We start from the raw sequence: 11631 nt of genomic DNA, 5'->3' as shown, positions 1-11631 counted from the left end.
CATCCTTTTCTATACGTCATATTTTGTCAGCTGAATTTATTGTTTAACTTCAGATCCCAACTTTGATCCAAATAATAGTCAGTTGTTCCCTCCTGCCACCGAGCATGCCTCTGCTATCTTGTTCCTACCCTATAGAAGTAATTTGCTTTTCTTTCTCAAAGATCTCGTAGCAGCATCATGCCAATGTATCTCGGCTTACTCTGAGAGCGCTGTCACCATGGTGTGACTATTACTGTGATTAGAGCATCTTTTTTTTTTTTTTTCATTAGGTACATGCAAAATCCTTTCTGGGAAAAAGAATTTCTTTTAAGTTCAACATTATGTTCTCTCTCACCCCTAGAGAAGTTCAATGAACTCTTTTCATTTCATAAATGGACACTGGAATTAGGTTTAGTTGCTCTTTAATGCGCTAGCACCTGAGGCTGGTCATATTCAGAAAGCTTTGGTTAAAAAGAAGTTAATATATTTTAATAAAACCATCCCCAAATTTAGTGAATCAGAACGACAGAAAACAAAGGAAACAAAACCAAACCAAAATAAAAATACACCATTTCTCCCCAAAGGAGAAACAATAGGAGAAACACGGACAAATAAATAACTGAACTAAGCTTGGTACTTTTTTCAGAGTATAAATACTATTGCTCTTTAAAGGAACTATGCTTATTTAAATTAAAAATTTGCTTTAACCCCTCCTGCCCAAATATAAATACTATATGCTTATAGTTAACCTCTCTATATAAACACTCATAAAGTTTTATATGCTTGTAAGAAATTTAAGTAAATAATACTATTGTCTTCTATTTATGGTTAAACCCTTACTATATTTTTTTTGGGGGGAAAGTTAGATGTCATTTAGGCTTCATACACACTTTTGTGTGAATAATTCCTTCTCCTTTCCAAGTCCCTCAGGAAGCAAGTCGGGAAGTCAGAGGAGGTCTGAGCAGAGTGGAGGGCTCTGGGAAGCCTGCACTGGGATCCGGCCTGACACCAGGAGCCACAGTCCCCACAGGAGAGTCGGGCGGGCCCCGGTGGTCCAGGAGACACTTTCTCCACTATAAAGGGCTTCTAGGAAACTCCCGCCTTAGCACTATGGGAGGATGCCTTCTTTACTGAGCAAACGTGGCCTTTGATGTCAGACCAGAAGTTTGACTCCTACCTCGAGTGGGACTGAAATCAGCATCTCAATGCCTACCATCCCAAAGGTCACTTATTGTTAAAATATGCTCACTTGTATGTCAGACAGTTCCTTCCCCCTTCCCCCACTGGGAATTATTTTTAAAAATCCATGAAATTAAAAAAAACACAACCCTCACTCTATCTCACCTGAACACCAAAACCAAGCAATCTTCTAAATATTTAATGAAATAAATTATAGTCCACAGTTTTCTAGCGACGATAAATACGAAAGTACATGTTTGCAGTTAGCACTGACTTCACTTTAAAGGCTTAAAATATTTAATATTTAAATAACAGAAACTAATTCAACATGGTATGCCTCCCTCACCCTCTCATTCATTGTCTATGAAATATGGAGAGCAACGTTCTAGAATTATAGCATCTAGAGGCAGCTAGTCTAGAAATAGTTCACTCTGAGATCAACCCTTACAGTTCCTAGATTACACCAAGAACATAAACTTTCACAGAGTAAATGCTTTATGTCCTCATGTGAGGAGTGTGCGTTTGCTCCACATATAAATCTTTGGGTCCTTCTTATAATCAAAGCTAGATTCCAATAAACTATTCTGGTTACTGATTTGTTTTCAAAGCATACGAACTCCAAGTTGAGGCTGAGTCTATATAACTACTGAATTGTATAAAACGGGCCTCCCCTCCCCTGCCTCCTTTAGGTGGCATTTACAAAAGCTTTTTAAAAAATAATATTCATGATGGTATAAGTCCACAGCACCAATCAACCATTCAACTTTGTATGAAGCATAAACACATCTATCCTTAAACTTACCCAAATGCAAGGTGTAATTTAGGGAGAGTTCAGTTTCTAATTCCAAATTCACACGTAAAAAAATAATAATCCAACATCGTGATTTCTAGATATGACCAGCCAGTCTTTTGAAAGTAATTTTGTAAACAGCAGCATAAATACCTCCCGACGTACCTTCCAAGCCTTCTCAGTAAAACTTGTGTTTCTGGTGCACATGCGACACGACAGTGAACACGCTAGCATTTAATTTAAAGAAAAAGGTGCAAAATGAAAGTGCCTTATCAATTCAACAGGAAAAGCTACACCAGTAACTACATTTTATATTAATTAAAACAATATATAAACAATATCTCTTTTAGCTATATATAGTCTTCATGCCCATTTACCCTGTAATATATTATAATGCTATTGTTGCTAGTGCTATGGACCCTTTACGTGCCATCCTGCTGACTGGCAATAATCGGTGAAAAAAACATAAAAATTTCCTTCATGAGACAAAGAGCAAGTTGTGCAAAGTAATGCTGCAACCTCCGCTATGCACACCGGTCACCGATTATTGCTGGACTCTCTTGTTACTAACAGATTGGTGACTCTGCAGAAAGTCTGTGGGCAGTGAGCTACAAGAAAAGGAAATCTTCCAACTTTAGTACCCTCCTTCTGTTGTAAACAGAGGTCAATGATCAAGAAGTCGAGACAGAAAAAGGGTCCATATCTGTAGGCATAATGGAAATCATATGCATGAGAAAAACAAGTTCAACTTTTATTTGTTTTCATTGTTTCCCCTCCTTTGCCTGACCCCGATCACCAAAAGATGTGCAGTGTGTTGGCGCTCCAGGTCTGTGCAGGGCCATATAAAGTGTCTCGGTTAATATTTTTTGTCTGTTTTTCATGTTTGTACTTCAGACATTCTAGAAGCGCTTAGGTGATACATTTACCCATCAATTTGCATTGCTGGCTCAAATTCTGAAGTGAACAACTCCTTGTATAATGGAGGAAAATGAAGTCGCACAATGTCTGGATATATTGCTTTAAATGCCATTAGCTTTTCTGTATGTCGTCCACATAAGGCTCTTAATGTAGACACCTTGCATATTAACTGTAAGGTGGAAGAAAGGACATGTTGTCAGGGGAGAACAGACGTGAGAATCAAAATTCAGGGAATCTGGATGATCTTTACAACACTGTTTATCATGGCGAAACACACTTAAAGCAACTTAAATGTCTAGTAATAGAGGACTGGTAAAAATACATGGGGATACAGCTATATCATAGAATACCAGGCATACATTAAACTCTAATGACAATGAGTTTCTTCTCGAGAAAGAGTATCAAAAACAAAGCAACAATTAACCCCCAATTTTCGCTCTCTGACCTAACCTAGTTATCAGGAGAACATAGAAAAAAAATAAATAAACAGGAAAAAGAAACACTTTCAAATCATCCTCTGGAACAATAAAACACATAAAAAAAATCTAAGAAGGGGCTGATTTTTCTAAGACCAAATACATACTCCTGGCTCTAGCACTGAAGAATATTAGCAGATTTTAATTTGACATCCTAATTATGCTTTTATTGCAAAATATCATAATTAGCAAAAATGAAACCTTATGCTTTGAATACAAGGTAGTAATGGTAAATTGATGAAGAAAATAAAAAAAGTCATTTATTGTTGATGATTGATGAATTTAATGGAAATTGAGCTAATATCAGAATATAAGGTTATCCTGGTTAATTGTTTTAGTGCTTCATAATTTTCTCTTCCAACATTCAAAAATTCTATCAATGCAGAACATTAACTCTGCTTTGTGTTCAACTTTGATGGACTAGGAAGAGGATTTCCAGAATGTATTAATTGTTAAAAAATTCTACTACATTATTTCCCTATTACTGTAGGGCACTTTATAAGCAATGATGATAAATAGAATTTAACCAGAAGTTTGGCCCAACAGAACTCTTTTGAAATGGAGATATTTATTCCTTTCAGTGGCCTGTTGCTTACTGATACTTTTGGGGGCTGGTCAGATGACCTACAAGGGCGCTTGGTATGTGGCAAGGGGTAATTCAAGCTATGCCAACTGGAAACCGCTGGTTCTCACCTTTGTTAGTATTCCGTCTTCTCGGTGATTCTTCTGTAGGACGTGTTGAAGAGCTAGCTGAATTTTCTGTTGCAGTTTTTCAATTTTTACCTTTTCCTGCAGCCATGAGCGATCTAAACATGAGAAATGATAGCCATTAGGGTTCCTCCAACATGGTGACAGATACCCAATTCCTCCTGACTCTCAGACGCAGAGTATCGTACCACAAAGCAGAGTTAGAGACTAGCAGGCCAGTTTCACTATTCTTTCAAAATATATTCCTAAGGGAGTGGGAAACTGATCTATGACAGGTATAAAGGGTATTAAACATTTCCATTCTTACTGGTACTTAAAGGAAGGGAGGGTGTTCCCCTTCCAAAAAGGATAGCAATTTAAATCTAAGGTCATGTACATACAGGTACAATGAAATCACTATGGCCCTTCAAGCCTTTCTAAGAATAACATTTCTGAATGAAATATTCATAGCAATTCTGAGAGCCTTCCTAGAAATTATGGAGATAATCTTATAATATAAGACAACTAAAACTGCCAATGGAATTCCAGATGACTTAAAAGTTGGTAATTTAGGATGAATTCTTTATGAGTAAGAATTCCAAGTAGAAGACAGTACACTGATGATCTCCAAGAGGCAGTGCTGGTGAAAACATGGATTAAATGCACATAAACTTGTAGAGGACATCCAAGTGGATTTCAGGAAAAAGTTGGATGTTATCTTGGAGACTGGTACTAAGAAGGACAACCCGACTCCACCATACCATTTCTCTTGGTGTCAGGAGGTTAATTGTGGACTGGGTTTTACTCCATTCTCATTTATTAGGAGTTTATCAGAATGGCATGAGTCTTCTTAAAAGGCAGATGTATGTGTGTGTGTGCGGGGAGGTTGTTATTTGAAAAAATTAAAAATAGGCTTAATAAGTGAGGCAGCCTCTCTTGGCAGCCTCCCAAATATTCTAAAAGTTATGGACCTTGTAAAAAGTCTCTACCTGGACAATTTTTAAACCACTTTATTTTTATTTGGTTCTGTTACCTGCTGACATCAGTGCAAATGCAGAAAATAATGCAATTTCATCTTCCGTCAGGTGCATAGAACATAAACTCTTTCCAAATTCAAATACAAAGCTAATAAAGTCTTCACAACCTGCCAACATTAAAATAAAGAGATTTTAGGGTTTTGATAATTATCCTAGGACAAAAATATGGAAGAAGGTGAAGAGGGATAGTGATAACATTTCTACAGTTTGAGAGTTTGAAATCTTAGAGGAAACATCTATTTAGCCAACATCATCATCACTACCACCATCCCTATCATCATCATCATTATCATCATCATCATCATCATCATCATATCATCATTCAAAATAATGAGAGTAAACTTCTTGTGCTGAGTGATTCCTATGTTAGGTACTGCTCTAAGAAATTTCTTTGGGTTTCCTACTATTTCACAACAGCCCTATTAAGGGCGTATTATTTTTATTATCCCCATTTTAGAGGTGAAAAAACAAAGTTGGAGAGGAAAGTGATATACCTAAGGTTATACATAGGAAGTAACATCCTGAGATTCTAAGTCAGGGTGCTTGACTTCAGAGCTCACACTCCTAACCAACAGAGTTTAACAGCTACAATCTTACTGAAATGTGAAAACCTCTCATTTTGATGTTTGTCTCTATTTCCTCTAAATTCTAACAAATGACATATTATAGTGGTGAAATCACTGTAACTGGTACAGAATTGAAAATATAGAATGTGAAAGTCCTATAAAAAATGATCCATTCCCCAAAGACTGATTAAGTTTGGTGTCTATTTTTTCAGATTTGCATATTATATTTACACACATACACACACACACATTATTGTATGGAAAATAATACAATAATTAATAATGTTATAAGAATAAACTGTTTCATGTACTCACAGCTGTAAACCTACTTTTCCCACCCTGTATTTTAAATGGAAACAGACTATCCACCCCTTCTGTCATTTTGATGTTTTAAAATTCACATAAGCTATCTTGGATACTGTCCCAATCTTAATAACTATAAACCACTTTATTTAAATTATAAAATCCAATATAAATTATTTATATGGTGTATGTCAGTTTCACTTAGTAATACTTTATTTCTCTGAGATCTACATTTAATTCTCATTAATAATTACCTGAGGGCACACTTTGAGCTCTTTGTTTGATTTTATGTATCAGATCACATCCTCTAATTTATCTAAATAATATGCCCCCTGCTTATCTGGATCTTAAAATTTGGAAGGACACTGAATGGATATGTAACATAAATGTCTTCAGTTGCCAACTAGATAAAATGAAATATTAGATCTTCACAGGTAATACAGGCAAAGAGCATCTGAGGCATGTGAATTTTCTATAGTGTCTAGCTATAAAGTAAAATAGGTATAAAATTCTTTAATTATTGTTTCCAAATAACCAGTTTCCATATTGTTCAAAAAGAGGTTTCACCCAGCTCCCACCTGTTCCTGTAACTCTGATTTAAAGACAAACAGCCAGAGACTTCCTTACCTAAGGATTTGAAGACATCAGGGCTAGCATATTTCCCATCAAAGTACACGGTGTTGTTCTGAGAGTCAAAGGCACGGCACATTCTGATGAACACCACCTCTAGAGAACCTACGCAAAGGCAGGAGGGCGTGGGTTATTCCACCTTGGCGAGTTGATTTCAAAGGCACTGATGTAGAGACCCGTTTCTGAGTGAGCACCCGGGGGGTTGTGTAGCCAGTGGGTGCTCAGTCACATTGCCTCTCTGTCTAAAAGGGCAAAGTTCACTAGTGTAATGAAACACCTGTGCTGAAGCCAAGGTCTGCTTCACTGAAGAGAGGAGTGATTTACAAATTACTACTTTGCCACTCTTCTATCTTGCAGTAAGAAGTTTCAGAGTTGATCATCAAACATTTATTCATATTTATTAAAACAAATAAAAAGCCCTGGCCGGGTCGTTCAGTTGGTTAGAGCATTGTTCCCATCTGCCAAGGTTGCGGGTTTGATCCCCGTCAGGGCACATACAAGAACCAACCAATAAATGCATAAATAAGTGGAACAACAAAATCAATCTCTCTCTCTCTCTTTCTCTCTCTCTCTCTCTCTCTCTCCCTCCCTCCCTCTCTCTTTCCCTCCCTCCCTCCCTCCCTCTTTCTCTCTCTCCCCCTTCTCTAAAATCAATTAAAAACTTAAAAAACAAACAAGCAAAAAAACCCAAAAAACAAACAAAAAAAACCCCCCAGGGCTCTCTCTGAGTTTCCAGTCTTTTCCCTAACAACTTACTGGAAGCTCTGAGGACCCGAAGTGTAAAACAAAACACAGGCAATGGCAGAATTGGGAATGCAGGTGTCCTTCAAATTAATCTTTTCACTCAGAGAAGACTATGGAGGGAAGGTTCCCGGCAAATAGCTCCAGAACCTTTCAGAAGAATTCAGTCTCTGCTCAGAGAAACCTCAGCTATCATCATCGGAGAAAAACTGTTGCCGACACCTTCCTTACCAAGCATTTCTTTAACAGGCAGGTGAAAGCAGGTTAGGAAGAGATCTCAAAATTCACTTGCAAAGCACATACCTGCTTTGAGAAGCACAATTTGATCGTTTTGACACAGTTCCATAAATCCATCGATGCGTTTGGCAAACTCCACCACGTACTGTATAGCTTCTGTGATTTTGATGGCACACAACTGCCACATCACCTCCCGCTGCTGTTAAAGAGGGAGACAGGTTAGCATCCATGGTTACCCACCTCCTTGGCTCAATGGGTTTAACGATTCCTCTTTTGTAAAATCCTTCTTTGGAAATGGATTCAAACAGGCTAGAGGTTTAAAAAGTAAACAGCTGGCCAGCTATTTGATACAATGATTGCTTCCAAGTCCCTTCTCATCTTCAATTCCTCTCTCACCTCCTTAGTGGCAAAGGGACCAGGGAAGATATTATGAGCATCTATGTAGCAGAAGATGAAAATACAGGTCACTGCTTTCACCCTGAGCTGCAGAGAATAGCAAAGCAGGGTCTTCTTTTAAGCAATTATTTTGCCTTGGGGAATTTAACACCATTTTACTGGGGGAAGGGGACTATAGGGGGAGTCAATCACATGTATTGTATGCCTGTTATGCGCTAGGTGCTTTATGACACCCTTGTCTTATTTCATTTTCACAAGAGCATCTCCCCGTTTTCCATAAATGGGCACAGGTGCTCAGGGAGATTTCACAGTGAATAGGTGTCAGAGCTGAGATTCAACTCCTAGCATCTCTGACTCTAAATCCCATTCCAGACACTTTGCTGCTTCTTACTGCTTTCCTGCCTCCCTCTGTACTTCCCTTTGGCTGCTGGTATTACCCGCTATAGCAAAGACAAACAAAGGGTGTGTTGCTATTCCCAACCTGTCCTGTTTAATTCTTTTTATATACCCACTCTCCAGTTCAGTGACAGGGGAACCTGAATCAGCGGTGGTGTTTGGTTGTTCCCCCAACCTTAGTGTAAGACTGTTTCCACCAATAGGACGGGGTGGAAGAAACACTGAATTAGGAGCTGGCGTCATGGTCTAGTCCTGGTGTTTGTACTCTCCAACCACATGCCAATGGAAATTAGTGTCCTCCTATGTAAAATAAGGGGCAGCATTAGCCTAAATACGCTCTAGGGTCCTTCCTAAGTCTGAATTTCTATATCAGGGGAAAACACCACATCTTCTTTACCCAAAGGGAGAATAAATAATTAAAAGTTCCCCTTCTCTAGCCCGGCCCTCCCATTTTGGTGGCTTGTTGATCACATTGTTTTATAGAAAAAAAGTCAAGTAGCAACACTTGTCAGCCTCACACTGCTAGGTTCAGACTGGAGTGACAATCTTGGATTCCAAACCTTCCTGTGCACATACTCTCTAAAGTCCTTCGTCTGAGCCTCTTGGAACATGAGGCTAAGATTACGCATTTTACACGAACTTCCTGATCTTGAATCAACATTCCATTATGATAGTGGGACAAATCCCAATTCATTTAGATTTCTGGAAACTGCTTAATGTAGTGCCCTGTTGACAAATGATAGGAGATGTGTGTACAGTTTGTTTGCTACTGCTGAATTTGTTTGCTACTGCTGAAACAGAATTTGTTTGCTACTGCTGAAATTTTGCATGCTGGCATCTCAGGAAGAAGACAAAGCCTCAAGTACATAATCAGCTCTGGAAGCAAGAGTTTTACACAGAAATCTGATATCTGATGTAAGGCATTCATTTTTTGGCCTTTGGTAGTCTTGACCAAATCCCCTGCAGGAAAACCCCTCCCACTTTCCCTCCTCCCTTGGTAAATTCTCCAGAGTATACCTTGTTCTGATAGTTCTCAATCTCCTCCTGCAGAAAGGTCTGCCACGTTATCTGCTGGAGCTCTTCTCTCAAGTATTGGCAAGTTTCCAGATGTGATTTAGATATATTCTGTGCAAGGTGTTCTAAGCAGAAAACAGGAGATCACGACATGAAAACCAAGCTCTTTGGGTAATCGGTGTTTTTCCCTGCTTAATATATGCTTTAAAAAGTAACAATCGGAAAGCATCATGTGGATCCAGTTTTATGATCTTTATGCACTTAAATAAGCAATCTGGAACTATTCTGTTTTTTGGAACATGAGCATGAAAGACAGGCAAAGCAAGCAACAGTTAGCAATAAATCTTGGTGACTTCAAAGACACTCCTGACCCTGACCTTCTTCCATGCCTTTCCACCGATGTCTTGGAATGAACAAATATTGATCTAGATAGGCGTGGGAAATGATGGGCACAGCCTCTTCTTGGCATTTTTATAAGGACACACCTGCCATATACACTGACCTAAGTTTTACTCTTGAAAAATTAGTAAGTGGTACTCTTTTATGACAACAGCAATGCATTTCTTTAGTGTGTTTTTGCAGACAGCAGAACAAGCATTACTGAGGGCCTACTATGTTTGCTATACATAGTTCAGTGGTTAAGAATAGACTCTGGAACCAAAATGACTGAGTTTGAACCTCAGCCCTGCTACTTACTAGCTGTGTGATCTTGGGTAAGTTATTTAACCTCTCTGTGTTTTGGTTTCTTAATTGTAAAACAAGGAATGTAGTATCTATTCCATAGGGCTTCTGTGAGAATTAAATGAGTTGAGCATTTAGGGAGAGTTACAAAGTGAGTGCTAGCTAACATTAGTTCTTATTATACTATAATATAGGGACTTGTAAGATATTATAAGAGATAGATGCCAAAAAAGCTTCTCTAGGGATTTATAATGTGGTGAGCATGTATGGACATGCTGAAAGGACAATTCAAGGCATGAGACAATAAAGGATAAAGTTGAGCCCAGCCTGTGTGGCTCAGTGGTTGAGCATTGACCCATGAACCAGGAGGTCATGATTTGATTCCCAGTCAGGGCACATGCCTAGGTTGTTGGGGGCATGCAGGAGGCAGCCGATCAATAATTCTCATCATTGATGTTTCTCTCTCCCTTCCTCTCTCTGACATCAATCCTATAAAATAAAAGGCTAATATGCAAATTATCTGCTCGACCAGGAGTTTGACTAGGGGGTGGGGCCAGCAGGCCAATTTCCCACACCCCCTCCCCCTGGTGAGCCTGCTGGATTGGTGCGGGTGAGCCAGACCCCAACTGTGCATGAATTCGTGCATTGAGCCTCTAGTAAAAAATATTTTTTAAAAAGTGTAAAGTTGAATCATATCAGAAGAGAAAGAAAAAATGATAATAGATGCTGTCAGGGAAGGGAGAGGTGAAATATTTTGCCTTAGGGAAATTAGTGGGTGCTTCTCGGCAGCAGAAGAGGGGCATTTGAATTGGAGCCTGAAGGATGGGTAGGTGGAGGCCACCTGAAGGAGCCTGAAGGATTGGTAGGTGGAGGCCAGTGGTGTGAGGGGTAGGCCAGTTCTACATTCGAGGGAGGGCCGATGAAGGAACCAACATAGCATTTATAGGACAGGAAGATGTGATAAAGTGATAGAATCAAAATAGAAATATGAGAAGGTAAGAGTCCAAATCCTGAAGGATCTTGAGTGTAAGGATTGAGTCTGGACTTGATAAAACAAAAGGAGTACACAGGATTCTCCAGGAGTGGAGGTACTGAACACTGCACCTGGGGATACAGAACCAGCAGTTCCGTGATTGGATTGGAGGACGGAGAAGATGGGGGCAGCAGGGCCACATAGAAGGCTGCTGGAACTAGATGTGAGGGACTAAGAGCTGGAAGCAGGCTGGCAATCATTGTTATGGAAGGGAAGGATAGTGAAAAGTTTTAAAAGAAAAATTGATAAGATTCTGTGAATATGAAACCATACCAAAAAGGAATCCCCCTCTCAGGGCCTTGAATATTAAATAGGAACGCCATTTAAAAGAATGGTGTTCAATGTAAACTGGGTAACAGTAGAAAGACTATTTATTTATCTGGGAATTTGTTGCTGCTTTTTGTCAAAACAGAATCAGATTTGTCTGCATGAAAATAGAGCAAGCTCACCTCCAGGAAGCCTGAAATTAGAGCAAGCATGTCACACTCATGGCTGGCGGGCCACAAGCGGCCCACAACGAATATTTTTGCGGCCTAGCCAATATAATGGTATGTAAGAAACATTTCAA

The 11631-nt window shown here is 39.1% G+C and overlaps 1 protein-coding gene across 4 annotated transcripts in view; it reads right to left on the bottom strand.

The window, feature by feature from the left end:
- Positions 1–269: 269 nt before the first annotated feature.
- The window catches only part of RORA (RAR related orphan receptor A), a gene marked incomplete at its 5' end in the record, with an annotated part of 724182 nt that continues 712820 nt past the window's right edge, over positions 270–11631 (bottom strand). For all 4 annotated transcript variants that reach the window (XM_081094737.1, XM_081094736.1, XM_081094738.1 and 1 more), the window contains 6 exons: positions 270–3035; positions 4036–4148; positions 5063–5173; positions 6563–6670; positions 7610–7742; positions 9353–9474. In XM_081094737.1, coding sequence (XP_080950863.1) covers positions 2871–3035; positions 4036–4148; positions 5063–5173; positions 6563–6670; positions 7610–7742; positions 9353–9474 — 752 coding nt within the window. In that variant the 3' untranslated portion in view covers positions 270–2870. The remainder of the gene's footprint in view (positions 3036–4035; positions 4149–5062; positions 5174–6562; positions 6671–7609; positions 7743–9352; positions 9475–11631) is intronic.

The sequence above is a fragment of the Myotis nattereri genome, assembly GCF_964212035.1.
Source record: "Myotis nattereri genome assembly, chromosome: 1".
Classification (NCBI taxonomy): Eukaryota; Metazoa; Chordata; class Mammalia; order Chiroptera; family Vespertilionidae; genus Myotis; species Myotis nattereri.
Note: the sequence above shows the minus strand (reverse complement) of the source record. Positions and strands in the feature narration are given on the sequence as shown.